Source organism: Falco naumanni, chromosome 11, assembly GCF_017639655.2.
Source record: "Falco naumanni isolate bFalNau1 chromosome 11, bFalNau1.pat, whole genome shotgun sequence".
Classification (NCBI taxonomy): Eukaryota; Metazoa; Chordata; class Aves; order Falconiformes; family Falconidae; genus Falco; species Falco naumanni.
In genome coordinates, this window is record NC_054064.1 from 6394864 (window position 1) to 6422449 (window position 27586).

General features: G+C 49.4%; 1 protein-coding gene and 1 long non-coding RNA gene across 11 annotated transcripts in view; one reads left to right on the top strand and one right to left on the bottom strand.

Moving 5' to 3' along the window:
* The window catches only part of RASAL2 (RAS protein activator like 2), a 187249-nt gene extending 165294 nt beyond the window's left edge, over positions 1–21955 (top strand). For 5 of the 10 annotated variants that reach the window (XM_040610596.1, XM_040610599.1, XM_040610591.1 and 2 more), the window contains 9 exons: positions 195–431; positions 1137–1338; positions 3360–3559; positions 4509–5370; positions 9650–9784; positions 11137–11339; positions 11839–11926; positions 14578–14608; positions 16660–21955. In XM_040610596.1, coding sequence (XP_040466530.1) covers positions 195–431; positions 1137–1338; positions 3360–3559; positions 4509–5370; positions 9650–9784; positions 11137–11339; positions 11839–11926; positions 14578–14608; positions 16660–16802 — 2101 coding nt within the window. In that variant the 3' untranslated portion in view covers positions 16803–21955. The remainder of the gene's footprint in view (positions 1–194; positions 432–1136; positions 1339–3359; positions 3560–4508; positions 5371–9649; positions 9785–11136; positions 11340–11838; positions 11927–14577; positions 14609–16659) is intronic. The other 5 variants (XM_040610597.1, XM_040610592.1, XM_040610595.1 and 2 more) reach the window with 4 other exon arrangements.
* LOC121095570 lies at positions 21145–22711 on the bottom strand. The gene is made up of 2 exons (XR_005830150.1): positions 22066–22711; positions 21145–21490 (listed from the first exon to the last, which is right to left on the bottom strand). It is a non-coding gene; the product is annotated as an uncharacterized LOC121095570 (long non-coding RNA).
* Positions 22712–27586: the final 4875 nt, after the last annotated feature.

The following is a 27586-nucleotide window of genomic DNA, read 5'->3' on the forward strand; positions in this document are numbered from 1 at the left end:
AATGGGGATCTAAGAATAGACACGTAATGACATTTCGTAGCCTAGAGAGGGAAAAGGGGGAGAAGGGGGGGGTGGGATGGGAGAAGAAGCTGATGTTCCCCTCCAGTAATTATTTCTGAGTGATCGATCACCAGTTCAACTTGTTGCATCTCATTGCCCGTACAAATTTTATTTCCTGCTTTATTGTTTTTCAGCGTGTTCCCTCGTGAGCTGAAGGAAGTGTTTGCATCTTGGAAGCAGCAGTGCCTGAGCAGGGGCAAACAGGACATCAGCGAGCGCCTGATCAGTGCCTCCCTCTTCCTCCGCTTCCTCTGCCCCGCTATCATGTCCCCCAGCCTCTTCAGCCTCATGCAGGAGTATCCCGACGACCAGACATCTCGCACGCTCACGCTTATCGCGAAAGTCATTCAGAATCTCGCCAATTTTGCTAAGTAGGTGGTGGCAATCAAATTGAAGTCTGTGCTTGTAGGGGTGCAGGTCGCTGCGGGCTGCTATAGAGCAAGGCGAGCCCTGCTTTGGGAGGCAGCTGATCCTCTGGCAAGCTGAAGTCAGCTCTGGGAAAGTAGGAAACTTCTCACTTATATGTGAACTCTGTTCCCCTTGAGACACCTCAGTGCTGAACTAGGTGCCTTCTCCTTTTCACATGCAGATTTGAGCTGTGTTGAATCCGGTAGAGGGAACACAGTATAAAATCAAGGAGTCGTCCATTAGCATGTCAGTGTGTATGCGATTTCAAAAGAAAAGAAGCCCGTTCCCACCAAGGATCATGATTTTCCTCCTTTCTTCCCCCAAAATTTCCAGCTGAATGATACAGACGGCACGGCATGTCCTTTACAGGGGAGGAGATGCAGAGAAGGAGAGAAAAGGGTGTCTGGCGGGGGCGGGCGGGGGAAGATGTTGTTGTTCCCTTGATCATAGTATGAACAGTAAATTACTAGTATTTAAATAATTCCAAGAAAGCAATGAACCTCTTAAATTATCCAGGTTTTTTTCTCCCAGACCTCAGAAAGGCAGTTCTAAAGTTAAGCACTTAAGTAATTGTCTGTAAGCACTTGGGCTCTGTATTTTGCATGGAGGTTATTGACGGGGTCCTGGCACCATCCCCCGTCTCCCCCCCCCCCCCCCGTTTCTTGCAGGTTCGGTAATAAGGAGGAATATATGGCTTTCATGAATGACTTCTTGGAACACGAATGGGGAGGAATGAAGCGTTTTCTCCTGGAGATCTCTAATCCAGATACCATCTCCAACATGCCTGGATTTGAGGGCTACATCGACCTGGGCAGAGAGCTCTCGGTGTTGCATTCCCTCCTGTGGGAGGTTGTGTCCCAACTCGATAAGGTAAAGCAGGCTGGAGGCCCGGGGGGCGAATCCGGCGATTGTCCCATAGCAACAGTAAACACTGGGAAACATCAAGGGAGCAGCTGAAGCCTGCTTTGGGGAGAGCTTATTCAACAGCTTTGGAGAGGAATGTTTGATCATGGTATTGCACAATTGCTTTTCCCCTGATTTCGGACCGAGGCCCGAAGCAGGGCATGTGAAGTGGTTGAGCTTCAGCAGCCGTGCAAACACTTGGCGGAGCCTTAAGTAAGGCTGGGTGTTCAATGGTGGAGAGGGCAGCGCTTAGGAGTAGACCTGGAATGCCCTGAGCAGCCGTTCCTTGCTTGTAAGCGAGCTGGAAAAAAGGGAGGGTGTTTGCGCAGAAAATGCAAGCGTTGCGGTGCCCTCTTGGACGCTGATGGAGGTGCCACCAGGCCCTGCCCTGCCCGGCTCGGGGGGGTCATGTGTTGGCCCAGCAGAACTGTTCTCACTAAAGACCTGATCCAAAGCCTGCTGAGGTGTTCTCCTGTCCGCAATCTTTGCGTTAGTTTTTAGTATACATAGAGGATGCCATGTAAAAACTTGGATCCACTCCGTTTTATCCTGTAACACAAGCCAAGTGCTTGCTGCCATGCGTTGTGCTGGGGTCACACGCGTTGTCCAGGTTCTGTTCTGCAGCGATAGACATTGCCAACAGCAAGCATGGCTTCCGTTTGGCTACAGAATGAGAAAAGGCCCTAGTTTGCATTTCCTTAGCTATGTGCCTTTGCAGGATCCAAAATCATTAGAACCTTGATAGCAAAGATAGTTGATAAGACCCAGAAAAGCGGAGCTGCAAGTCTGTCTTTTTTTTTTTTTTTATTGTAAGTGCTTGGAACTCTTCCATATTTCAACTTTTAGAGGTGCATTATGTTGTCCACATTCCATTTATATTATTCTTTCTTTTGAAACTGGAGAAGTGAGGTGAATTGCAACGCGCTCCTAATATTTTTATTGCATTAAGGTTTGCCAAAATAGTTATTTGTTGTGTATCTGTTTTCTCACAGTACATTATTTGAAATAAAAAAAGAAAAATGGAGCCAGTTGCATCAAAGTGACATGTCCTTGACTCAGAAAGGCAATATATATTCATGTTAGTTAATCTTAGTTTGATAACAATTTATGATCCTGTTTTTTCCGTTTCCCTCATATGTGTACACTCAAAATGTCACAGGCAGCAACAAAGTCAGCTACAGAGATGGGTCAGCAGCCTCAGAACAGGCAAAGCGAGCACTCAAAAAACCCAGATCCTCCATTTCTGCAAATTGTTGTAAACCCAGCAGGGCAGGGAATGTGGCCGTCTCCCTCCAGGCTGGTCAGGCGTAGGTCAAGAGAAGCCCAGCTCCGGTCTTTAGAACTGCAAATGGATCTTTGGATTTGGTGTTAGTTACCATGAGCTGCTCTCCAAATGCAAAGGTTGTAAAGGTGCTGCGGAAGGCGGCATCAGTGTAGGATGCCAAAAGCAAAAGGCTTATGAAATGAAAACCTTCCCTTTCCCCATCACCCTCAACCCTTGCGATTTCTCTCATGATCCCCCTGAATGCCGCATCCCCTTGTCTGTTGGCATGCATTTCCTTCACCACATGACACCCTTTGCCTGGAAAGTTCCCCCACTAGCTGAACCTGTAGTCTTTGAATGCCCTTTAATGAGTAGATACTGTAGTTTTCACTTTGACCTCACCCACCCTGGACTTAGTTTGCTTTGCATGATAGTTTTGCATTGGAATGGCAATAGTTTTGTTTTATTAAGCATGATTTTTAATTTTGGGGGTCAATCCTAATTTCTTTTCTATTTCCTTTTCTTTCCTCAATGTCTGCTGCACCCCGTTTCGTCTCCTCCATCCATCTCGTCGCCGTGGTTACGCTGCTCCGTAACACTGCATTACGGTCCTGGCACACCCACACACAACCACCCACCCTCCTTCCTTCCACCTCCACCCCTCCGCCTCTGTGCATCGTTATCAAAAAACTGGCGGATGTCGCGGTGCTTGTTGTCCAATTAGGGTGAAAATTCCTTCCTACAGGCGACCGTGGCAAAACTGGGACCTCTTCCTCGTATTCTCGCCGATATCACCAAATCAATGGCCAACCCTACGCCAATACAGCAGCAGCTGAGGCGTTTCACTGAGCACAGCTCTAGTCCAAACGTCAGTGGCAGTCTCTCCTCAGGGCTTCAGAAGATATTTGAGGACCCCACTGATGGGTATGTAACAGCCAGAGCTCGAGGGGTGATGTGGGATCAGGGGGTGGTTAAGCCTGTGAGGAGTGGAGTGCTCCATCACCTGAGCTGCCTGCCCAGACCAGTAGGAGCTCCCAGTAGGAGCGGGAAGCTTGGACTGTTGTCACGGGTCCCAGTAAGACATGCACAAGGTGGCACTGGAGACCTGAAGCTTGTGGCTTACCCAGGACTCAGACATGTCCCTGGGAGCCGGGGTCTGCAGCTGTGAAAAACCAGTTTTGCGATTTACTGCCAGTCTGAGCGCCTGGATGCGCAGTCAGCCCTCGTGCTTCCTCCTGGTGCTCATGAAAAAACTGGACTGCAGGAGGAACTTGTTACTAACAGACCAGCAAAACCAGTCCCTCCTCGGTTCGGTGCAGCATTTCTCAGCCTGTAACAGCTGTTAATCAGAAGCAAAAAGCTGTGACGTGGCAGAACTGGCAAAGAGCTTGGATACTGGGCTCTCCCAGTTGTTCCTGTGCCGTCAGGCGTCAGGGCCAGGACACGTGGAAGTGTCCGACCTCTCAGCTCACACCTAGATCTGCAGGAGCCTTCACACAACTCCTGTTGAAGGTTTAGGCCCCCACAATACGTAGTGCTGGTGAAGGGTTAAATGGGATCCAAACCGCTCTGAAGTCTTGCTGGGAGACGGATTCGAAGGGAGGGGGGAGGATTCGGTGGGAATGGTTTGAATTTCAGCTGTGAAAAAAATAAAGATGAAGCGCTCCTTGAATGAAATGCAGTTCTCAAAGAGAAGCGGTAATTAAGGAAGAGTGTGTTTTGACTTGAACACAGAGAGCTCGTAAAAGGAAATCTGGTTCCTTGAAGCTTTCAGCTGGGGGGGAGGTTAAATGAGGGAGGAAGACTTCTCTGGGACAGATCTCTCAGGATCTTGGCTGCTTAAAAATTAACCAGATTCCTTTCCACTCCACAGTGACTTGCATAAGCTGAAGTCTCCAACCCAGGAAAACGTAGATGGATATTTTAGGGGCAAGACCTTACTGTTGGTTCAGCAGGCATCCACCCAGAGCATGACCTACTCAGATAAGGATGAAAGGGAAAGCATCTTGCCCAATGGACGTAGCATCTCGCTCATGGACCTCCAGGACCCTCACACGGCTCACAGTGACCACACTTCTATCATGCACGACGTGCCTTTGCGCCTGGCCGGCAGCCAGCTCTCTGTCACACAGGTGGCAAACATCAAACAGCTGTGGGAAACTCAGAGCACACCCCAGAGCGCTCCCCAGGTGAGAAGACCCCTGCACCCCGCTTTGAACCAACAGGGCAGCCTCCAACCTCTGTCCTTCCAGAACCCGGTTTATCATCTCAACAACCCGACCCCACCGCTGCCCAAGGCCTCTGTGGACTCCAGCCTGGAGAACCTGAGCACTGCCAGCTCCCGGAGCCGAAGCAACAGCGAAGACTTCAAACTTAGCGGGCCGAGCAACAGCAGCATGGAGGACTTCACCAAACGCAGCACGCAGAGCGAGGACTTCTCCCGGCGCCACGCGGTGCCGGACAAGCACGTCCCCATCGCGCTGCCCCGCCAGAACAGCAGCAGCCAGGCGCAGATCCGCAAAATGGACCAGGCGGGGCTGGGCGCCAGGGCCAAAGCGCCGCAGTCCTTGCCGCACAGCGCTTCTTTGCGCAGCACGGGCAGCGTGTCGGCCGTGTCGGGGGCCGTGGTGACCGAACCCATGCAGAACGGGAGCCGGTCCCGGCAGCAGTCCTCGTCCTCCAGGGAAAGCCCTGTCCCGAAGGTGAGGGCAATTCAGAGGCAGCAGACGCAGCAGGTAAGGGAAGCCTTTTTCCAGGCGCGTTCTGCTTTGGTGTTGAGCTGATAGCTGCAGTGACCTGCAAAGCTTTTTGACCTTGGACTTGAATCGAGTACTGGCACTAAGTGGCCAGTAGCAAGTGTAAGAGATAGTCATGTCCATTATCCTTACAAGCTTGGCAAACCTAGCTTACCTATTCTTTGGATGCTTCTGTATTACATTTTTTTTTCTCTTTACTAACACAGCAGCAAGCCTGCTGAAAGAAACAAAAGTTTAAAAATTCCCTGAATAAAAAAAAAAAAACAACCAGAAGCAGCTTTGTTCCAAATCATAGTTAAGATTGCCAAGTGAGACTGCGTTTGCCCTGTGGTGCTAATTTATAAGTATAGCTACCTAAAACCAGAAATAAAGATAAAATATCATAGAATAAACTGCTGCAGAAATAATGAAGTAGTACAGTCATCTTAAGTGTGGAGAAATCTATATTTCACCATGAAGCAACAGTCCGTTGCTGGTCCCCAGGTAAGTACTGCTTTTTCATTACTCATCCCAAACTATGAATAATGCAAACACTTTCTGGAAAGGAATGCTTATATGTACCAACTCCTAATGCACTTTAGCAGTTGTTCATAGGTGACTGTAAATCAAGATTTTCTTGTCAAAAAGCCAACATTCCTTTACCTTAAAACTAAATCCTGCCGTGATTTGCTGCGTGTGAAAATATTTTTCTAAATATTTTTCTATATCAGTTTGATGTTAAAGAGAAAATGAGTATTTAAACGCTTGGCACTACAGCAGAGATAGAAAATGTCTCGATCTGCAGGTCGGAGGGTTGTTCTTAGTAGTGTCATACAAGTGCGTACAGACGTATCGGCGGGGCAGGGTGAGGCCCTTGAAGGCGACACAGATGCTGTTTCTTGCTGCTTAAGTGTGTTCTTCTGTGGTTACTGTGAGGGTAAAGGTGGTGACGTTTGATTTACCTTACCTAGTCTAGAAGGAAAATTTTTAAGCTCTGGCTTTCCACGAGATCTTCTAGGAAGGATGCCGCTCTGCACGCAGGCTTTCGCTCCAGAAGGCTGTAGCCCCTGAGGTTGAGACTCCTCCGCAAGGAGCAGGAGGTTGTCATCCTCCTTGCTGACGTAGCCCTGTTGGCAAAAGCGCCGGTGAAGACGTGGTTGTGCAAGGGGAAAAGCTTTTGGCTTGGAAGGTGAAGCTGGAGGAACCTGGCTGCCAGCGTGAGCTCCTGCTGTGCCAAAGGTTTTGCCCGTACCCCTGCTGGTGTAGCTTTCTTGGCAAACTCCTGAACGTTACAGTCGAAAGGAGGAAAATCAGGGTGATGCCTGGGAACCCAGGAGCAATCGGGGCTTCAAAACTACTTTGATACCTCAGGTTCATCAAAGTACAAGGAGACCAGAAACACTGAATCGCAAAGCAAAGCTTAATGTGCCAACTTAGGAATACCAAAAAAAAAAGTAGTTGCATGTTATTTGAAGTGTATATGTTTGTGTCCTCCTTTGGAGTGTGTGTTTTACACCTGGGTGTAGAAGGGTTGATAGATGAAGTGTATTGAATACAACTAAGCCTAGTGTGGAGGTGCTAGGAAATTTTTAGGCCAGTAACAAGGATAAATTTGAAGGATGAACTCCCTTTGCAGTTCTCGGGCATCCAGTGTGAGCCTGTGTTGTATGATCTGCTGAGTCTTCTTCTGTGGTTCTGTGCAGCATCCCTGGGCAGCTGGTGTCTTTCCTCAGGGCTTGTTAGGGGAAGTGTCTACACAAATAGGCAAAGAAGGCTTCGCTTTGAAGGCGTGAGGATAAGGAAGAGAAAGCCCAGGTGGTGTGTTTCCAGTCTCTGTGTGTGCACCTTCTGCGGGTGGCTGCTGCCCTGTGTGTGTTTACAAGAAACGTTGGGTTGCTTTTTGCAAACCCCCGGCTCTTCTTGTCTGAAATTGCTGATTATCCAACTGCCCCCAAGAAAATCGGTTACCTTTGCTCGTTTAGCATCAAAGTGGCTGTCTCAGACTTCCCTCTTCTCCAGTTGCTCTTTACATTCAGCTTCATAGATGCCTGCGACTGTGACTGGCTTCAGGGCAGTCTCCATCCCCCCCCCCCCTTGTAGGCAATGTGCTTCCACTTATTTTTCCACTCTACTTTCCATACTAATTGTTTCCACTGGATTCATTAGAGTACTTGCTCCTACTTTATTCAGAGAAATCAATTTGTTCTTTCCTTCCCCACACCCTTGAGAAATGTCTTGAAGTGTGCCAAATCGAATGGCCAGAATTTTTTGGAGGCAAATTCCATTGCGTCCTTTTAATTGCAAATTATGTTGTGGAATTCTGTTCTGATTTTTAAAAGAAAAGGAGAAAAGAGAAGTTGGGCATGTTCTTTCTGGGCATGTTCTTTCTAGGCGTGCTTTGTGGGCGTTATAATTATTGGACTCTGTTCTCTACAAGTCCCATTTGTTTCTGAATATAGAGCTAGGCCCTTTGTTTGCTGGGAGAGGTCACTTTCTGCCTTCCATTTCCATTTAGTAGGTAGGTGGGAACAGAAATGTCAGTGTGTTCCTTTGGAAGAGAGGCAAAGAGAGGAATTAATACACGTTCCTAGCAGGCTTTTTCTTTTTCCCCCCTTTTATTAGAGTATAACTCATAACCCATTAGCATGTGAAGTGCTTGCCATCCACTTGGTCTTTGTAGGCTTTCCGAGCTTGGCTGCTGAAAGTATCCCGTCCTACAGCCTGCAGGATTGCTTGGCAAGGTTTGCTGCTGATCAGCAGTCTATTACAAGGCCGGCCATGGAATTTCTAGTCACCCTTCTGCTTAGCCCTCCATAACTCCAGCGAGCGGTGACACCGTTCATCCATAGCTGTTGGCATTTCCTAGAGCCAAAGCATTTACCTCCGAGAAGAGCCTGCTGGTGGCAGAGCCACACACCCTCCGCAGTTTCCCTTGCTGTGGCTGCCTGACAGCAAATAACATCAAAAAAACCCCAAACAACCTAAGGAAGGAACTTTGTCGGGCTGTCACGCTGCACTGGAGAGGGGCTGTTAGCCTTTCTGCTGTGAAGACTTCCTTCTAGTAAAAAGGCATCTGCCGAAATCCAGGGATTTTTGCCTGATTCCTACACCTTTGCCTTTACACCCGTCCTTGCTGAGGCCTGTTCCCGTGCTGGAGTCGGCACCCCTGCGCGGGGCAGCCGCGCCGTTGCGGGCAGGTCCTCTGGCCTCGCCAGCAAGAGAAACCGAAGCGGAGGCCGATGCCATCCCTCGCCTGACTGGTGTAAACGAAGCTGGTACTGCCCCACAAGGAGCTCCTCGCCGAAACAGACTTCAGAACTGCCCTGCCCAGGGAGCCCGTGTCACTCGGTACAGTACTGGAGCGAGGCAGGGAGCTGGAGAGCTGCTCCAGCACAAAAAAAAGCCACAGCTGGGACTGAGGGGGAAGCTGATCTTTCGCGTCTCTCAAAAAGTTCAGACAGTGTCGCTCTTTCAGCGGTAATTATGCTAATTCCTGTGCTTATAAACTTGTCTTTGTCCATGAAAATCGCTTGGAATTTGTAGCAAGCCATATTTTCCCCAGCCAGGCGGAGGGTTTCTTGTCTCCGTCCTTGGCTTTTTGGATTCCCTTAGAGGATAGAGAGCCTCCCGTGATGCTTTATGGATCTCCTAGGAAGCACTGCTGGCCCTGGCTGCCTTTCGCAGCCTTGCCTGGGTGTGTGTGCTACAACAGACCAGCTAAATATAAAAACGTAAAAAACTCACCGGTGCTCCAATGCTGGTGTTACACCTCTTTGCCTCTTTTAAGCACTGCCGTGCTGCCTCACGTGCAAGCCTTGCAGCCCCCCACTGCGTTGCAAAGCCTGCCTGCAGCCTGGCTGGGGCGGCTGCTCCCACGCTGAGCTCCGCAGCGCTCCGGAGAAGCCCATCTGTTGTACCTGAACGGGCTGCGGGCGAAGCTCGGCCGCTCTGATTGCTTTGGGAGAGAAATCACAGGTTGAGAAAGCCTTACGTAAAGTCTGGCAAAGGGGAAAGGTGGATGTGAACAGGGTTTGGAAACAAGGATTTTTCCCAAAGAGAAGCTCATTTAGAAAGGAAGAAACATTTCTCCAGCGTGTGGGTTTTAGAGGGACTGCAGGTCCCAAGTCGAGGGAGGATGAAGCATCTCTGCAGGAGAGGGTTGGGGGATCCTTTGAGATGGACGGATTAACAGTCGTTTTTCTCTTCCAAATATACTGGATCTTAGAGCTGATTTATGTGTAGTTTCTGTGAAAAAAGCTTATGGGTATCTCTGCTGCAGGTTCAGTCACCTGTGGACTCTGCCACCATGTCACCGGTGGAAAGGACAGCTGCGTGGGTTCTCAATAATGGACAGTACGAAGAAGTAGAGGAGGACGCAGAGCAGAATCCAGATGAAGTCAAGCATGCTGAGAAGGTAGATTTTATTCTGTATGCAGCCATCTCGAGGGCTGGTCCTGTCCACCCTATAGCTGAGTTCAGAACAGCTGCTGCAACAGCCATGCTTTCCAACACGGGTTGTACTGGCGTAACTTCCTGCTGTACCTGCTGACACACATACCTGTAGTACAGCATCCCATACTGTAGATTAACCCACGTACAGGCTGTAACCTGTCAAATGGGTGCAGAGTGACACAGCTGAGAGTTTGTACATGACAGGCTGGTATTTGGCACTTAGGTGCATCGTGAGTCACACTGCCTAAGTGTATTAGATCCTGCTCAGATCATTATTTTTTTATGACAATACTATAGCTACAGCATACTGCCTTTCTCCTATGTTTGCAAAACATTTTATGATCATTAAAGTCCATTTAAAAAAAAAAAACAACCAAACACACACAATTGTTAACCTAACTGAGTCTAGCTTAGGATATGCTCAGTGATTGTACAAGGCGTTGTAGATGCAATCCAGTCTTTGTCAGTAGCTGCATTCAGGTTTTGTCTTGGGCTTCCCCTGCAGCAAATCCCTGTCATCGAGGTAAGACAGTATTTCTGGGCTACACAGAAACGTCCATGATCCCTCTTTTTAAAGCATATTTTCTTTCAGGAGTAGATACCATTTTCCCGAACACAGTTACATCTATATGCTGCTATGGTGACGAAGTTTAGTAAGAGGTTTGGTATTTTGAGAAGGCAGAGAGTGAGGAGCACATCTGGCGGACAAGCAGCAGGAACGCAGCATTGTTAGGAAAAGCAAATGAACCCAAACCAAAGTGGAATATGTTGAGATTCATTGCACTGCTGCAGAAGTGACTGTCCACAGAGACCATAAGTAGAACAAAGCCTCAGCCAAGTAAACTGCCAGGCTCTGTTCTGCAGTGAATGATTTGCTCTGTCTTCACACGTGGTTTCACCTTCATTAGGTACTGAAGAGTGAGTTGTTTGGGTGCCATACTGGTCCATTTTGGAAGTCTGGTTGCCCAGGACATATTTACAGTTGAGCAGCATTGGCAGCTTCTGTCTGGGAACTGCTTGAGTCTGGACTAACTGGGGATGTTACTGGTCAGGGCTGAGGAGCAGTGTGGGAGCCCTCTGGCTGCTTCACCTGTGCTACAGAGCGGCCCCCTGCACGGTGGGAAAACCGTAACGTCCGTGGGAGCTGCGTGCTCCGTGTCCGTGGCTGCCCACGGTTGTTTGCTTGGCATTCCCTTTACTTCCATCAATTTATTTTTCATTAAAAAAACCAGTGTCCTCCTCTGAACAGCAGCAGCAGATTATAAGGATCCGGACTCTTTCCTTTGCATCTGATTCTTCCCCTTCCACCTGCAGTATGAACAAGAGATCGCGAAGCTGAAGGAGCGCCTGAAGGTGTCGAGCCGCCGGCTGGAGGAGTACGAGCGGCGGCTCCTGGTGCAAGAGCAGCAAATGCAGAAGCTGCTGATGGAGTACAAGTCTCGGCTGGAAGACAGCGAGGAGAGGCTGCGCAGGCAACAGGAGGAGAAGGACAGCCAGATGAAAAGCATCATCAGCAGGTGAGGCTTTGGGAAGTTCGGGACTGCGCAGCATGGGCAGCTCCCCTGTGTCGCGCGTTTGCCTTGATGCTGAGGAAGGTGGTTGCGTGACCTTCCTGACGTCTCTGGACTGATACCGTCCTGCCTTAGAGGTGAAGACAGGGGGATGCAGGTGTGGAAACTTGCCTTAGATTGCCAGGAGAGCAAAGAAAAAGATTTAGGAATTTTTAACCCTGGTCTCTGTTGGACTTACAACGGGTCTTTTTACTTACTTTGTTTGCAGTCTGTACTCGGGGCAATAGTTTTTCAGAGCGGTTGCATTTTTGGCAGTGTCTGTTTTGAGAATGACAAAGTTAGGCAATTGGGAGTGTCAGATGGATAGAGAAGCTTTTCTGAGTGCGGCAGAATTCTTCTCTTGCAGAGCCAGGACAAGCAGAGAGGTCAAACCAACAGGCCAGAGTACCTGAAACGCTCTGGAACAGTGTTCAGCTGTCCTAATTTGTACCTCTTTGCTTACCAGACTCATGGCAGTTGAAGAGGAGCTGAAGAAGGATCATGCAGAGATGCAAGCTGTCATCGATGCAAAGCAGAAAATTATTGATGCGCAGGTAAGGAGCTCAGGATCTCCAAGAGCCAAGTGTTCTGTGCGTGGACCCCATTCTTCTCCCCTGTCCTCCCCCCGCCCCCCCCGCCCCCAACGTTGTATCTAACTCCCAAGCCGGTGTTGGCCCATGGTGTTGCACATGTGACTTACTGCCTCCGAGGAGAGAATTGGGGTTTTGAATTCATAAAGGCTGCACTGTCTGACACTGGGTTTTGAGACAGCCTGACAACAAATCACAGGACTGATGGCTTCTCTAAAACCTTTTCTGTTTTGTGAGATCCCAAGGGGGTGAAGGAAGAGCGGTGCATTGTGTAGCCATTGTTCCAAGCGTGGGGCTGGGAACTCTGGAAAAGCTCTGCCTCGTCCCAGCATAAATTGCCATGTGCATGCATCTCAGCTGTGCAAGCTAAGAGCATGGCTTTGAACGTTCGAGTCCAGAAAAGAGAATGCTTGCGATGGAGCATTGCCCTGTATAATGTCCTGTGTGGCATTTCACCCCATCTGACCGTCCCCCTCAGGACAGAAATGCCTGCGCTGCCACAACCCTGCAGTGCTTGCCGCAGCCGACACCAGTTAGCTGTGGAAAGCGGGACCCAGCGGGCAATGCATGCGGGTGTATCGTGTGGGATCATTCCAGCTTTTCTTCTGTGTCTGTGCTGATCCCAGAGAGCAAAGCTTGGTCGAGAGAACCCGAGGCTGGTTTGAGATCTGCCTGCCATGTTATGTTTGTGATATTTGCGTTTGGAGGGCGTCTTCCCTGCTTCTGGGCTTTTCAGTAGTTCCAACTGTAAACTTTCCTTGAAGGATCACCTTAAGAAGGTGACCTGTTTCAGGAATAACCCAGGTTATTTCAGAAAGTTGTCTCCCTCCACAGCGTGGCAGGATGGGGAGCCTCAGCTGAACATTGTTAAAGATGGTGGATTGGAGTAGAGGTGTCAGTGAGCACAAAAGGGCATCCTTCAGCCACTCTTATTTTTTCCTGTTGAATGGCCAGCAATAATAGAAACATTTGAGCTCACATGGAACTGTAGGGAAAAATAAAAAATACAGAAAAAAGCTGTGTTTTAAAAAGCCTGGTAACACCAGGAGGATATTTATAGCAGATTCCTTTTTTGATACTTTGAAAAGTTCTGGTTTTCCTGCTGCCTCTGCCCATTTTCCCACAGTTCTTTAGAAAGACTGTTCATGAAAGCTGGATTTTTGGATCGGTGCCATCTAATCTGAATAAATCACTTGTGTACAATTACATGGCACTTCTGTTACCTAGCCTTGCAGGATAAAAAGGAAAGCCTACTGGCATTACACCATGTGTAATTCCTAGTTCTTGTGCAAGATGCTCTGCATGGAGGCTCCAGTGTAGCCAACCTTCCTAGGTGCAGCTCAAGGTGAAATCCTGGCTGTGAGGGCTTGCACTCGGAATGCCGAGTGGGAGAGCCCAGTCCCAGGGGGTCAACAGGAACGTAGCCAGGTACTGTATTTTTTACTTTTCTTGGTGGAGGGGAACAGTACAGCAGCCTCCAAGGTGATCAAGGAGCATGATAAGTGTAAGCTGTAGAAGTAGAAGTTGGACATGCTGGGCTGGTTTTTTTGGAGATGGGCAGAGTCAGGGCACCTTGCTGATGGAATGGCAGCTCATCCAGACAGCAGCCTGGTGTTTGAAGGTGGGTGATGCCTTTTGCAGCTGCCTCAAGAAGGTGAAAGGGGCACTGAGCAAACTCACAAAAGGTGATTTTTGGAAGGGAGGATTTGAGAGAGTGTCAGTAAGCACCTTGCCCTTCCTTTAGCTGCCTGTGCCAGCAGGCGCTCAGGCTCGGTGTGAGGTTAGGGACCAGCTTGATCCCCCAGTGTCACCAGCTGGCAGAGGAGACTGCTGCTGGCTTGTCAGACCCTCAGGGCCAGGAGGGTGTGCTCCTTGATCACACTTGATCAAATGGTGCATCCTTTATCCCCTGCAGTGGAAACTGTTGAAAAAACAGTGGCGTTAACAATTCCTCTTTTAATCTGACATTTTTTCTTCCAACGTGCTGTTAGCCGCTAGGGCAGGTAAGGTTATCGGCAAACCTCAACTGCTTCAAGGTCAAGCAGTTCATGGGGGAAGCTTAGCTGCCATCGCCCTTCCATGGGCACCTGAGCGGAAGGGGAAAATGCTGAAGGATTCAGAGCAGACGCACCAGAGGAGCCCAAGCGTCTGCTGGGGTCTGTAGCAATCTAAGTTTGCTTGGACGGTTTTCCTTAGTCTGTGATTTGTTTGGCAGGGGGATGTGGCAGCAGCTAGAAAAGAGAGGGCCTTTTGTACGTCAGGCTTCAGGAGTGGAGTTGGAACCTGGCTTATCACACCTGCCCGAAGAGTTCAGTGGCTGCTAGGAAGCAGCGGTAGCCCAGGCTTCTTGTGCTCAGTCACATCGATGGACACAAGATGCTTTTCGGGATTTGCTCTCGTGTCGTGGTCGGGTGCAGCACCCGCTACCGCGCCGACACACGAGGCCAGCCTTGTTCTCCGTCTGCGTGCAGCGCCTGGTGCGTGCTGGGCACCCCTAGGCCGGCGCTGGGAGCAGGGGCTAGGTCTGCCTACGCTCTCCTTGGAGCAGCGGAGCTGCAAAGAGTTACTAGCCCAGTTGCTATTGCAAGTGACATCTCCGCTGTGTTAAATTACAGGTCATAAATGGGGATGAGATAATTCCAACAGGCAAGTAAACCCGATCAGTTCTCTAGCTGAGCAGTACCCAGTCCTGGCCCAGCGCACTGACCTCCTACCCATTCCAGCTCCTCCCGCTCCGTGTGCCCAATTCCTGTGCGTTACGGACATCTCCGCTAGGTTGTATTTTCCTTTGAGCCAGACGGTGCCTCTACTCACCAAGCTCACGCTTTTAAGATTGATTTTTCCGAGTGTAGATTTCCAGCTGTTTTGTACAGTGGCACAGTGAGCACGTATCAGTGCCAGAAAATAACCAGCCTTTAATTTTTAAATCTTTGGAAAGCTATATTCTTTGGAAATAAATTTTAATTTGAAATTTTATGTTCCACTGAAATGTAGTCCGACGAGGAGGAGCTTTAAGTTGCTGAAGAGCACGGTTCTGCTCAGGGAGCTGTGTTTTGCAGGATTTATCTCTGCATGGGAGGGAATGCTACGGCCTTTTCCTGCTCCGTGGTCTGTTCTCTTTGCTCGCATCGGCTGGGTCAGGGCACGTGCTGGGGCAGGCTGTAGCCTGCCTGGCTGTTGGTGTCTAGTGCCTCCTCCCCCATTTGCTCTGCTCTACAGAGCTGGGTCTCTTCAGGGCTGTAATACAAGCAGTACTTAAATTCTGCTTTGTTTTTGCACCCTGACGCTTACCCCCGGGGGGAAGCCCGCTGAGAAAAGCAAACATGACTCGATTACTGATGTACCACGCAGCTGATACTGGGATCAAAATCTCAAGGGGCTGTTGCAGCACTTAGGTCTCCTGAGCAGTATGTCTGAACTATCCCTTCATGTCTGTGCCTCCTGTGCATCGTTTTTCCTTCCATTTTGTTTCTCAGTGGGCTGGACTGGGAGTAAAATTCCTGCACGCAGCTTTTTTTCATTCAAAGAAATCAGACGTTTTTCCTTCTGAAAGAAAAAAAGCCAATCAGCCGGTAGCATGGAGAGCGTATTTACCCTTTGCCATCTCTATTGCTTCTTTGTTTGGCTGCATCTATTCTTTTTTTTTTTTTTGAGGGAAGATGAAAATTGTCATTTCTGATCATGTCACCAACTCTTGGGCTCGACCCACCCCCTAGTGCTTTACCCCACTGCAGATAATCTAGCTGTTAGCAGGCTGGGTTTTGTTGATGGCTTTTTTTTATTTTTTATAAATTTAGTACACCTCCTTTAGCTTTCAGCTAAAAGTAGAGGCTAGCACTTTGTGAGCAAGAAGAATCAAAACGGGCGTGTGGGAGCCCTGGATTCGGCGGAGCCCGGGAGCCCTCTGAGCTGGAATGGGTCTAGGAGCAGTGTGTTCAGTGTTTGTTCTTGTGTTCTGTCGATGGCATCTCCCCTCCACCCACACCGCCCTCTTCCCCTTCACCTCAAATAACCCCTTAGTTTTAGCTTTTGGCTGCTTCTTCTCTATGTTGCTGTTGCACCCTCACTCCTGCTGGTGACTGCAGGCTGCCATTATCTGCTTTTTTTTATTATTATTTATTTATTTCAAGCATACCATGAGTTTATTCTGAGCACACTCCATCCAAAGTACAGAGACAGTGGCCGTTAGATACCACTTGCACTTTTCTCTGCCAGATGAAACCTCCACCACTTTTGTTTTCTGCTGCCTGTTTCTGTTTTTCTAACATAGATTAAAAAAAAAATTAAATTGGCTATCGTTGTTATTAACACCAACGCCCTTCCCCTCCCCTCCGCTGGCTGAATAGCGCATGTCCATCTGCCTCGGCTGGAGGCTGCCTGGACAAAGCCACTGTGACCGGATCAATTCAGCGATGTAACTGTGACTCGCCGTCACCTCCCGTCACGCCAAAAGGCCGGGAGGGCCAGGCCAGCCGGGGGAAAGCCCGTGGCACGCGGGGGCCGCGTCACCCCAAGAAAACAGAAAGAGGCAGACATCCCATCTTAGCGGAGAATGTTAGCCAAGCTGCCTCTGCCTAGAAATCACCTGAAGACACTGTCACAGCCCCGGGCCCTGGAAGTTCCCCGTGGAGCAGGCTTGTGGGGCAAAGGCGTTTCGCTGGCGAGGGAGCTCTGACTTTGTGGGGTGTCTGTTGCAGGAGAAGCGGATCGTGTCCCTGGACTCTGCCAACACGCGGCTGATGAGTGCCCTGACGCAGGTGAAGGAGCGCTACAGCATGCAAGTCCGCAATGGCATCTCCCCCACCAATCCCACCAAGCTTTCCATCACGGAGAATGGTGAATTCAAAAACAGCAGCTGCTAACTGGGCAGATGCTGCCGGCCATCTCCCCAGAAGGGCAAGAGGGAGTAGACTCAAGAAACCTTCAACGTAGCCCCCCCTTCCCCTTACGGGTTTACATAATGCTGCTAACAAAATCAAAAAAAAAAAAAAAAAAAAAAAAAAAAAAAGAGCAAGAAGAACTCTGAAAGGTGGGCTTTGATTCCCCACTCAAGGCCAGGAGAACTGGGCTCCCGACCGCAAGTCCTTCCATATCACTGTGTAAATAGAGGGAGCTCTTGGGTCATGTACAGAAAATGCCGATGTAATATACCAAAAGGAAGTGAATACTGTAGATTTTTTTAATTATTGCTATTTTTATTATTATTATTTTTTTTTCTCTTGTTGAAAGCACTGCAGTCCTTGGAGGAGGAAGAGGGAGGGGGGTGTGAGTGCATGCGTGTTGTGGGTGCGAGAGCGCGCGAGCAGCAGTGGGTTACATTAGGCAGCGGCTGTATGTATCAGGCTGGCTGATACAAGTACATGAGTGGAGTGAAATAGCGGTGAAATGAATTCTGTAACAAAACTCATCTGCTGGTGTTATTCCCCTCTTCTCCAGCTGTTCTTTAATTGAATGCAAACTCGATAGCAAACATTTTTAGCAAGAAAATGGGCTCTTGCTGGATCCTGTACCTACTTTCAGTAGGGCTCTGGCAAAAAAAATTGCCAGTCTCTTTGAACAAGGTGAAAACTTGGAGCAGCAAGCGTGTTTCCTTGCATTTGCACACAGTCAGGCTTCCCATCAAACAGGGAATCTGCAGTTTTTTGAGGTAGGATTCTTTCTTTTTTACCCCAGTTCTAATGCAGTTTTATATTTTCTGTTTTGAGAATTTACAGACCTGTAAATACTTTTTTTAAAAATTTCTATCTAGCCCCCACTCTATGCCCCTCTTCGGTGGCGCCTTGAATTCGTTCCCTGCGCTCCATCAGGAACAGCCAGGTTAATGCTCTGAGGAAGGGGCTGGCCCAAGGCGCCCACGCCCAGCAAAGTATGCAAAATCTCCTTTTTCCGAGCGGATTTCTGTCTTTTAACTCTTGTTCAATTTCATTGTTTCAGCTGCTATCTTAGCCAGTCTACTTCCAATGAAAGATGCTTTTTGCACGTTTGTGTTAAAAGTTCTTCCATTTCCACTATTTTTTTTTCCTTTTTCTGGATACTTTAAAGGAGTTATTTTGAAGTTCTGTACGCACCAGTTTTTTCTTAAGGAGTTTTGACTAAGCTTTCATCTCCAATTACTTCCAGTTGCATTTCATAGAAGCATACTTACAGGCTGTATGTGAATGCATATATAATGACAAAGTGACCTTCTCGTGGAAGATAATGACGTTCTCAAACTGTAAAAGATTAACAGTAAATGGCACAGTATCGTCCATTCTCATGATTTCATCAAATGCTACAATATTTAGTTTGTTTGGTTTTTTTTAAAGCCCTAGATTCTGGAAGCAAGTAGTAGTGCGTGAATCTTCACTTTCACCTTTTGGTGTACGTTTCTAACCCCCAAACTCACAAAGTGAATGAAATTATTGTGACAGCACTTGAACTTCAGAATTGTAGAAGTATAATAGCGAGCGTGATGAACCATTCAAACATGTTATGGAAATGAGAGCTTGGAAGAGTTGGCTGCAGGGCTGCAGAGCGAGACAAGACCTTGAGCAGGTGCCTGGGCACGGGGGGTGTTTGGCACAGTCAGGCCGCGAGTTAATGAGGTGGCTGGGGGGCACCTGGCTGAACCCCTACAGCCTGCGGTACGGGAAGGTCAGAGTGGGGGAGCTGGTCGGCCTTGCTGGCCTTGGCTTCTGAATCTCTAAAATTGCCCTACGTTACAAAGGTGACCGTTCCTAAACCAATTTCTTGACCTCCTGAAAGTGACCCGTGTTGCCTTGACCAGGAAGGATCGGCAGTGCCCAGGACCCAGCTCAGCATCTGTGGTCAGGTTGGTTTGGTCTGCGGCGATGCATTTCTCTCGCCTCCATGAAACTGTCGCGGTATGTCACTGTTCAGCCCGACTCTTGTGTCACGATACTCCAGTTAAACACCATCACAGGAGTGTGTTACGTCACTAACGGTGCATCAATACAGAAACTGCATCTCCTGCACTGTAGGATGTACAAGAGAAACGTGGATGCGTCTCTCCCAGGAAGGCTTTCTGGAGAAGACCTGGCTGCAGCAAGCTGGGGTTTGCGGTTTTTGCTTAGCCTGTCAGGTGAGAGCTGCTCCGGCCGCTCGAATGCGCCTTGGTACCGCGGGCCAGGAGCATCCCTGGCTTGTTCCCGGTGTGTCACAGCCGCGGCAGCGCTGCCTGGCGCACCTGGGGCTGTGCTCTGCGTGTCCCGAGTAGTGATCACTTTTCCATACTTCCCAAACCGTCTTCCAGCTCTGGGTCATTGCTGGCTTCCGATACGTTCTTCCTCAAACTGTGCCTTTGAGTTCCTCCTCCTTTCCTTCTCCCTTCATGCATCACAGCTGTCGGCAGTCTATCGAGTTTGTATTGATCTGTCTTGTGAGTAGCTCTCTTTTACAAGAAACCTTTGCAAACCCTTTTTGTTGAGTACTTTGGTGTGATCTGCATCTCCCCATCGCTGTGTACATTAATTAGACAGCTTCATTGTGCGAAATCTGTTCCCCAGCAGTAGCCTTTTCAGATGGGTAGGTGCATTGCTCACTTCATACGCGGTGCAAAGAGGACGGGTGTTCTGTGACGGGGACCTAAGAGCGAGCGGCTGTAGGAGTGCATCGACTAGGACACAGCAGAAGCAGATACATCATTCTGGTGGCGTTGGTCTAACATTAATTGGGGAAGTGCATTTCACCGGAGCTCCCCAGCTGTCTGGTAATCCATCAGAGGCCACTGCCTGAGCTGTGCGGTTTGATGCTGAAGACTCCAAAGCATCCATTTTGGTTTCTGCAGAGAAATGCAGCAGGGGCAACATTTCAGCCCTGATTTTTAGAGGGGAAATAATACCTGCTCCAAGATCAGTATGTTTTGGCGAGGTCTTCAGTAACGTATCTTTCTAAAATACACCTTCTCCTCTGTATTTCTTAAGCTTGTAGAATGCTTGTAGGGAAAAGCTGCTAGTCTAAAACAGCCTGAGCCATCAGTGTCGTCCTCATAGCTTGTTGCTAGGCTGGTTATTTCTTTCCTATTTCAGTTTCTACTCTAAAGTACAGTGTGTGCTCCTCTCTTAACTCCCGCCGTAGAGGAGAAGCTGCCTGTCGACCCGAGAGGGGGTGAAGGTTGCAGGCTCGCAGTGCTGCAAGACCAAAACTGATTAGCTGCAGCACAAGATGTTGTGCTCCTGAGTTCTGCTGGCAGCTGTCTTTCCTGGTTTGTTACCAAGCGGTTTTCTAGAGAAATTTTAAGCTGCCTCAAGCCGACAATATGTGAAAATGCCAGTTTCTGTTTCATCCAGTCTGACAAAATCCAAGTGGCACTAAACCACGTGGCAGCCAAAAGGCCTGTCTGTTCAGGAGCAAGGGCCCTACGGGGCCTGAGAGCATTTGGTTTCAGACTAGTAGCCCGTGGTCCCTGCAGCAGTGAGAGTAGTAGCAACTAGCAGGAGTCTGACGATGAGCATCAGAGACTTTTGGGTTTGGTTCATACTTCCAGCACGTGCATTGGGCTGTGTCTGATGCTGTTGTAAGGAGCTGCTGCTCTCATTTGGAAACAGCTGAAGTAGTGCAGGAAAAAATTCATAGCCTGTAGCAGTAATTCTCGTGTATTCCTAAGGCTGAAACAGAAAAGTTGCCCATCTTGGCGTCTCGGTCCTTGCTGGCCACGTTAGTCAATTACTGGGATGGTTTTTCCCAGCCCCCAAAGCCAGCTGGGCTCCCGAGTTGTCACTAGAAGCTCAGAGCCAGCATGGCAGGGTGGGAGATGGAGGGGCCTTCTGTGGTGCCGTGGCCACCTGCCACGTTGCGTGTGGCACCTGCAGCATGTGTGCAGCAGGGGTGGCCCGGACGGCGTGGGCTGGGCACTGGCGGAGAAGTGAGGGAGCACGGCGAGGGAGCAGTAGCATCCCGTCACTGCCCATCCTTTGCAACTCCGGGAATTCGGACCTTTTCTTTAAGGGAAATAGATTTCACATCCAGGAAGTACCAACAGTTACTCCTCTGGTGCATTAAAAGTGGGCAGCTACACATAAAAGCACAGATTTGTACGGCTGCACGGTTTGCGACATTCCTCTCCGGTGGCGTAACGCAGGCAGGCGATCCCGAGGCGCGCGGGAAGGGATGTGGGTATTTTCTAGTTAGAGAATCTGAGGTGTATCCAGTAATAAATTCTGTATCCATTTAATAAGTCATCCAAAAAATGGGTCTTATTTTATGTTCTTGAAATTGCTTTGGGTTGGCTTAGGCTTTTTTTTTTTTTTTTCTAATATGCTATATTGATTTAATGATTTAATGCTTGCTTAAACCCACCAGCTTTTAACTTCATCTGAACATCGATGATTGAAGTCCATCGGTTTTACAGCAGTGCCCGTGCAATGTGTCAGCAGTAATTATCTGCGAAGGTCACCGTGTGTGTATGAGTTCTGTCTGTTCTGCAAAAATGTCTGTGTCGTTCCTGGCAAATAATCCCTGTCCGGGTTGAACCGTTAGCTGTGTTGCCATCCGTGAGGAGCCTGGTCAGGCACAGGTATCTGGCTGAGTCTGACAAAGCAAAAAGAGTTAAGTTTAGGCTGATGCTTTTAGGTATTTCCTTCTCCACAGTAAGTTAACTCCCGTGAGAGCAAGCATGTCGTTACAGATCATGCCTGCCAGGAATCCTACCTGTAAAAATAGATTTTCTGTCTCAAGAGCCTTAATAAGAGTGTTACTACACAGAACTGTTTTACAATGATAGCTCTAAATAATTTATTTTTTATTTCAACAAAGTACATCTTAAAAAGTAATAAACTTGTTTTTCAAGCCGTATTTTTATGCTAGTAGCACTGGACTGTTTGGTCTCTGAGATCCATTTCTGCATTTCATTGCCTGGGTTTGTTCTAAAGAAGATTTATTTTTGTTCTGTGAATAATTTTTGAAGGTTCTTGTAATATGTACAGATATAGATACATTTGAGGTCTTTTATTGATATTCCTACAAAGAATACAAATAAACTTTAACTTTAAACAATTTGGACTCAGTAAACCTATGCTGATTGAAAATTCTGCTCTTTCTGCCCTTGGGTTGTGCTTGGGTTTTGTGTAACTCCAGAGGGTGGTGGGAGATTGAGTGTAACTTACGTTTGGGGTGGAGTAGCTCCCGTTCAGCGCCTGGAGCTCCCAGAGTGACCCCCGGGGGTGCAGGGCTGAGCCGAGCAGCAGAATTAATGCCGTTCTGGTGTTCCTGCAGCTGGGTGGGTTTGCTGGGGTGTCCAGCTGTGTGCTGCGGCTCTGCCTCCCCGGTCACCGCCTGCCTTTTCCGAAGCTGTCCTGGAAAATCGCTGGCGTTGCGGAGTGAGAGAGCGACAAGCTGTGGAGACGCGGAGAATTGCTCTCTGCCGCTTCTAGGCATGGGATTCCTCGGATAATAATAACATCCTAAGAAGGCAAAGAGAGAATTACCTCGTATTAAGTGATGTGTTTATGCCTCTCATGCCAAACCAGCACATTCCGTGTTCGGGGAGCTCCTGGTTTGCAGTTCTCATGCACCAGCCCAGCGCTGCGGTGCTTGAGGCATGGGCACACAGGAGGAGTTCACAGAAAATGCTGGATTCTAAGCCATATATATTCATTCTTCATACGTGTATGAAATCTTGTATCTCAACGAGTGAGAAGACCTCTGTCGTAGCGTGAAACCTGTACTCGAGGGGATGTTTTGCTAAAAGTCTTTGTATTTTCATTTCATGTGATGCTTTTTTTTCCCATTGCTTTGAAGCCTGCAAAATACACACAGCGAACCTGGAGTTGTTACCGTGTGCCTCCACCCTGGCCCGACGCTTTGTTGTGTTCAAGTCCCCCTGCATGTTCTGCCTTGTTCTTGCTTAGGCTGTGAGTTTTCCATGCCGAGAGCTGCCTCCCTGCATGTCCATACAGAATCCGAAACAGCGGGTGCCTGATGCTTCTGGGCACGAGGGCAGCGCTGGCAGCGTCCCTGAAGGAGGTGGCTCTGCAAATTCCCACACCCATGGCCCGTCCTCTCTCGGCACTCGCCCACCAGTCGCCCGCTCCTCGCCCACCAGTCGCCCGCTCCCCGGGGTGATGCTAAGCGCTGCCCAGGGAGCTGCCTGGGTGTGAACAGGCAAGGCAGGAGCCGGGGAGGGGAGGGGGAGGGTGGGATGCAGACCCTAGCAGGCAGAGTGACATCAGTGTTGTGTTTGCTGTCGTGGTTTTGGGGAGGGATGGGGTGGGGGGGGGTCTAAGGGGCAGAGGGACAGGCGAGGGAAGGCAGGGCTGGGGGAAGGAGACGGCCGGAGGGCGTGCTGAGTGACGCGAGGCAGCCAGAGCATTGCACAAATGCCAGTTAGGGCGACACTGAGATAATACAGTTAAAGCTGTGGAAATTCTGGGCTTTTTGGTGACTGTCCCAAAGCAACTGATGGTCAAGTGTTCTGTCCTGCTGGGGATGCTGAATTCCCCTTTACCTTGAGTGTGCTCCTTCGTGCCACCGAGTAAAACTCCTGTATGTGAATATGCGAATTCTTTCTCCATTTCTGCAAGTTCTTTCCCCATTTCTGGCCATTTTGGACAAAGCGCACGGGGCTCTGGCGCCTGTCCTTGTCGTTCTTGCAGTTCACCTGCTCCAGCCCAGCTGGGAAATTCCTCTGGGGAGTCTCCCCTTCAAGAGTCCTCCTGCCCAAAGGATGGAAGTGTAAAACCTTTAATCATTTCCTATGCACAAGAACATGTGTTGCTGCTTTAAGTAAGCAGCAGCTGATGCTTAAATCCATTAGCAGATGGAATACCAATTTGCTTAGGCTGAGATACAAGTCTCATGAGAAGAGAGTCTCTGCTCGGACTGGAACCCATCTCCCATTGCTGTCCTTCACCTTTGTTCTGGTCCCACAGATTAAATATCCTCGTGTCTCCAGAAGATGTATTAAATTCCTGCTTTTTGCTGTGAGAGGTAGATCAAATATCTTGGTTGTAGGCACGAAACCTGGCTACCCATCAGTTCTTCCTGCAGCGAGTATGGGTACCTTGTCCTTAGCTCCATGGGAACGTGCGGTCCTGCTGATGCGACTGGAAACACGAGTTCCATGGACCCGAACCCCCTTTCCAGCACCTTGCTTAGCCCAGCTCGGCAGCAGAGCAGCCTTGGCTGAAAGAGAGGAAATTATTGCCGGTATTGCAGACCTCGGGTAGCTGCTGGGAGCAGGGCACCTGGGGTAGATGTCCCCTGCATCCTCTGGGTTCTTCCAGCTTTTATGCTAAAATACGACCCTAAGGGCAGTTGTGTTACTGTTGGGGAGAGGGGGGTCGTGAGGGACGGATACCTAGGGTTGACACCAGGAGCAGAGGATGATACAGTGGTGACAGGATGAAATGTGATCTGCGCAGAGGCGAATGATGCTCCTCACCCCCTTTTCTCCACTCTCCAGGCTTCTCTTTGCAGCAGGATACAGATGCTGGAAGCAGTTCCTATTTTCCTTGGCAAGGAGGAAGTCCTGCATGCAGCGAAGGAGGAAGAGTTTCAGCCAAGTTGCAGGCCGTGTTTATCCACCCCTACCCTTTGTTGCTTCTCTCCCTTCACTTAGCTCACGTAAGTCGGACAACATGCAGGTGCTGTGACGGACCCTGCCTGAAACTGCCGATTTATGGATTATTGCTGTAGGAGTGGCTGTTCTGTTGATGGGAGCTGTATCAATAGCGTATATCCCCCGCCCAGGGGGGACCCTGTCGCTCCCTACAGCTGCCTGACAGGAGGGTGCAGCCAGGTGGGGGTCAGTCTCTTCTCCCATTTAACGAGTACCAGGACAACAGAAAACAGCCTCAAGCTGTGCCAGAGCAGGTTTAGATGGGGTATTGGGAAAAATGTCTTCACTGAAAGGGTGGTCAGGCACTGGAACAGGCTGCCCAGGGAGGTGGTGGAATCACCGTCGTTGGAAGCACTTAAAACACACGTAGATGTGGTGCTCAGGGACGTGGTTTAGCAGTGGACTTGTCAGTCCTGGGTTAACAGCTGGACTTGATGATAATCTTAAAGGTCTTTTCCAACCTAAATGATTATATGATTCTATGATTCTATACATCTCGCCTCTCTAAATTACCTATTGTTTTATATCTCCTGATCTTCAGAGTCACATGAGAGAAAACCCATTTTCAGAACTATGGGCCCAGTATATTTACAAGCAAATCTGAATACTAATGAATGTAATCAAACAAATGCAAAGTACCACACACAGCATGTGGTATCTTGCAGGGACCGTCCTTCCTGGGAGCATGTGCAGTGCCAGTGTGTAACTTGTTAGAAAGCTCCCAGAGGCAGCTGTCATGCAAAACGGCTTTGCATTTAGAGGTGCAAGCGAAACCTGCCGGGGAAGGGAGCTGAACACAGCAAAGCTGCAGTGGGTACCTGCCTGGGAGACACTTGCCTTGGAACAGCCTACCACGGCTGCAGACTGCTGGCTGGAGGCTCCGCACCGGCGCTGCTTCTGATGTTACAGCCCTTGTTTGTGCTGGTCGAGGCAGAAGGAAAGGTTCGTCTCTTCCGGAGATGTAGAAGAGAGGAGGATGAACAAGACCTGCTACACAAAAGCAGGGTGTGGGTAACAGGGTGGCACAAGCTCGTTCAAAGTTAAGATGCTGGTCTGAGCCCTTGGCAGGATAAGGGAGAACAACCGGCAGCTCGCCCCGAGGAGCAGCAGCCAGTTCCCGTCCAGAGGGGCTGGTTTTGTCTCCGTGGAAGGGTCTGGGCATTTGGGTCAGCCTCTCCTGATCCGGGACCTGGCAGCTGGGAGGGGGGGCAGAGCAAGGTGCTGCCTGCTGGTTTCCCCCTTTATCCCCAGAGGGCAAGCCGCCTCCGAGGGAGCTGCCCTGGCAGGTAGCCTGACCGTGACACCCTGTGCGCATTCAGCAGCTGACTCTGTGCAGAAAATGGATTTGCAGAGCCAGCATTGTCTCTGGAAGGAGGAGTTGTCCTTACCGGGGACACTAACTAGGAATGTCCGGTAAAATCCTACTTTCTGAAAGCCTTGAAAAGGTGCTGGGTGCATTTCGGTTCTCATCACAGCCAGAGAATTTATTTCAGCCTCCAAATTAGCTGAAATCCAGGGGAGTGTGCATCCCCTTGGACACAGGGCTCTGCCCTCCAGCTCGTACCCGGGATGTGCGTCCCTTTTCCCCTTAACCTCAGGTGTGGCTACATAGGCTGTGTCTCACCACTCAAAGCTCTGCTCTCCAGTAGTACCTCTGTGTGCACCAGTTCTTCCTCCAGCACTTTTAAAGGACTTTTCAGGACTCGGGGCTCCCCTGGTGGGAAGGCAATGAAAGAGGAGGACCAACCTCCCTTTCTCTGTCAGTACCAGAAACCACCGCAAATTGTTCTTTTGTATTGCAGGATGTTTTTTAGGATCAGGAATCGCTGAAGAAGTTAGGCCCGATTAAGACTTTAATAACTGGGACTGAGTGGAGCACTACCTTTCAGATTTTTCTCCGTCACTGGGAAACTGTGAAAGGTCACTCCCTGCCATGCCAGGATCTGTGCTCTGCTGGGATGCAGTTGGAAAGTTATTGCTACAGCAACCCGTAAGGCTAGAAAAGCTGATAAAATACATCCATCTCCTCGGGCGGTGACTGAAGGGCAGAGAGGTTGCTTCTCCTGCAGTAACTTTTTTTTTTTGTGGTGGTTGTTGTTTTTTGTCTTGAAAGAAATAAATTTTCCTGCGGGCAGATTCCAGATTTGTGGCTTTGGCAAAATAGGGAGCTTAAAACGGAAGGTCCATCTGCCCTGACTGCTGACTTGACGACCGGGGTGCTGGAGGAAGCTGAGTGCCTGGAAAGGAGAGGGGGGGAGACCTGGGAGGCAGCCTGCTCCGTCCCGCTCGCGGTTCGCCGTTGCGTGCGCAGCCATGCTCTGTTCAGTCACGGCTGACGTGGTTTTATGAGACTTCTGCCAACGCCTTGGTGGTCTCACAGCTGCTAGGAAATGTTCCTGAAGGGCTAGATTGGGTTTTTTACTGTAATGACTGTCCTCCCGAGAGTTAGTGCAGGCGTTAATGCTCCCACCTGTATGCAAAGCATTTCCTGTTCTGGTTAGGGACAGAAGCCTGTGTCAGCTGCTAAAATCTATGGGCAGCAGAGGGTTCTGTGAAGAGCAGGCATCAGTTGCCTCAGAGATCAGAAATCCTGGGTAAAAAGAGCCATTTACGGGTTTAGTGCTGGTAGTGGCTTTTCAAGTGCCATTCAAAACTACTAAAATTATCTTGTTAGCCACTAACCTCTGGGAGCTGCGTGCTGATTACAGCAGTTCCTAAAAGAAGCTGGGTGGCAGTCCCAGACCTTACACAGATGTTTGTGCCATGTCAGCCAGCGGCAGGGGCTGGTCCCTGCCGGCTCAGCCCCGGGCCGGAGTGGCTGCAGTGCTGTGGGTCAGGAATGGGCTGCACTGGCAGGGCTGGGTGGAAGTCAGCTGCCTCCTGCCCAGATGCCATGCTCTTCAGTGAGCAGCCACCATCAGTCACAGAGATGCTGAGAGGAGGGGTAAAGGAGCTGGGTGCAGAAGGAAGAGCTGTTTGTGGCTGCCCAGAACAGGAATGAGCTGACAGGAACGTGTGTGCCCCATCATTTGGAGACCCTCAGGCCACCTGCACCAGCGGATGGGCAG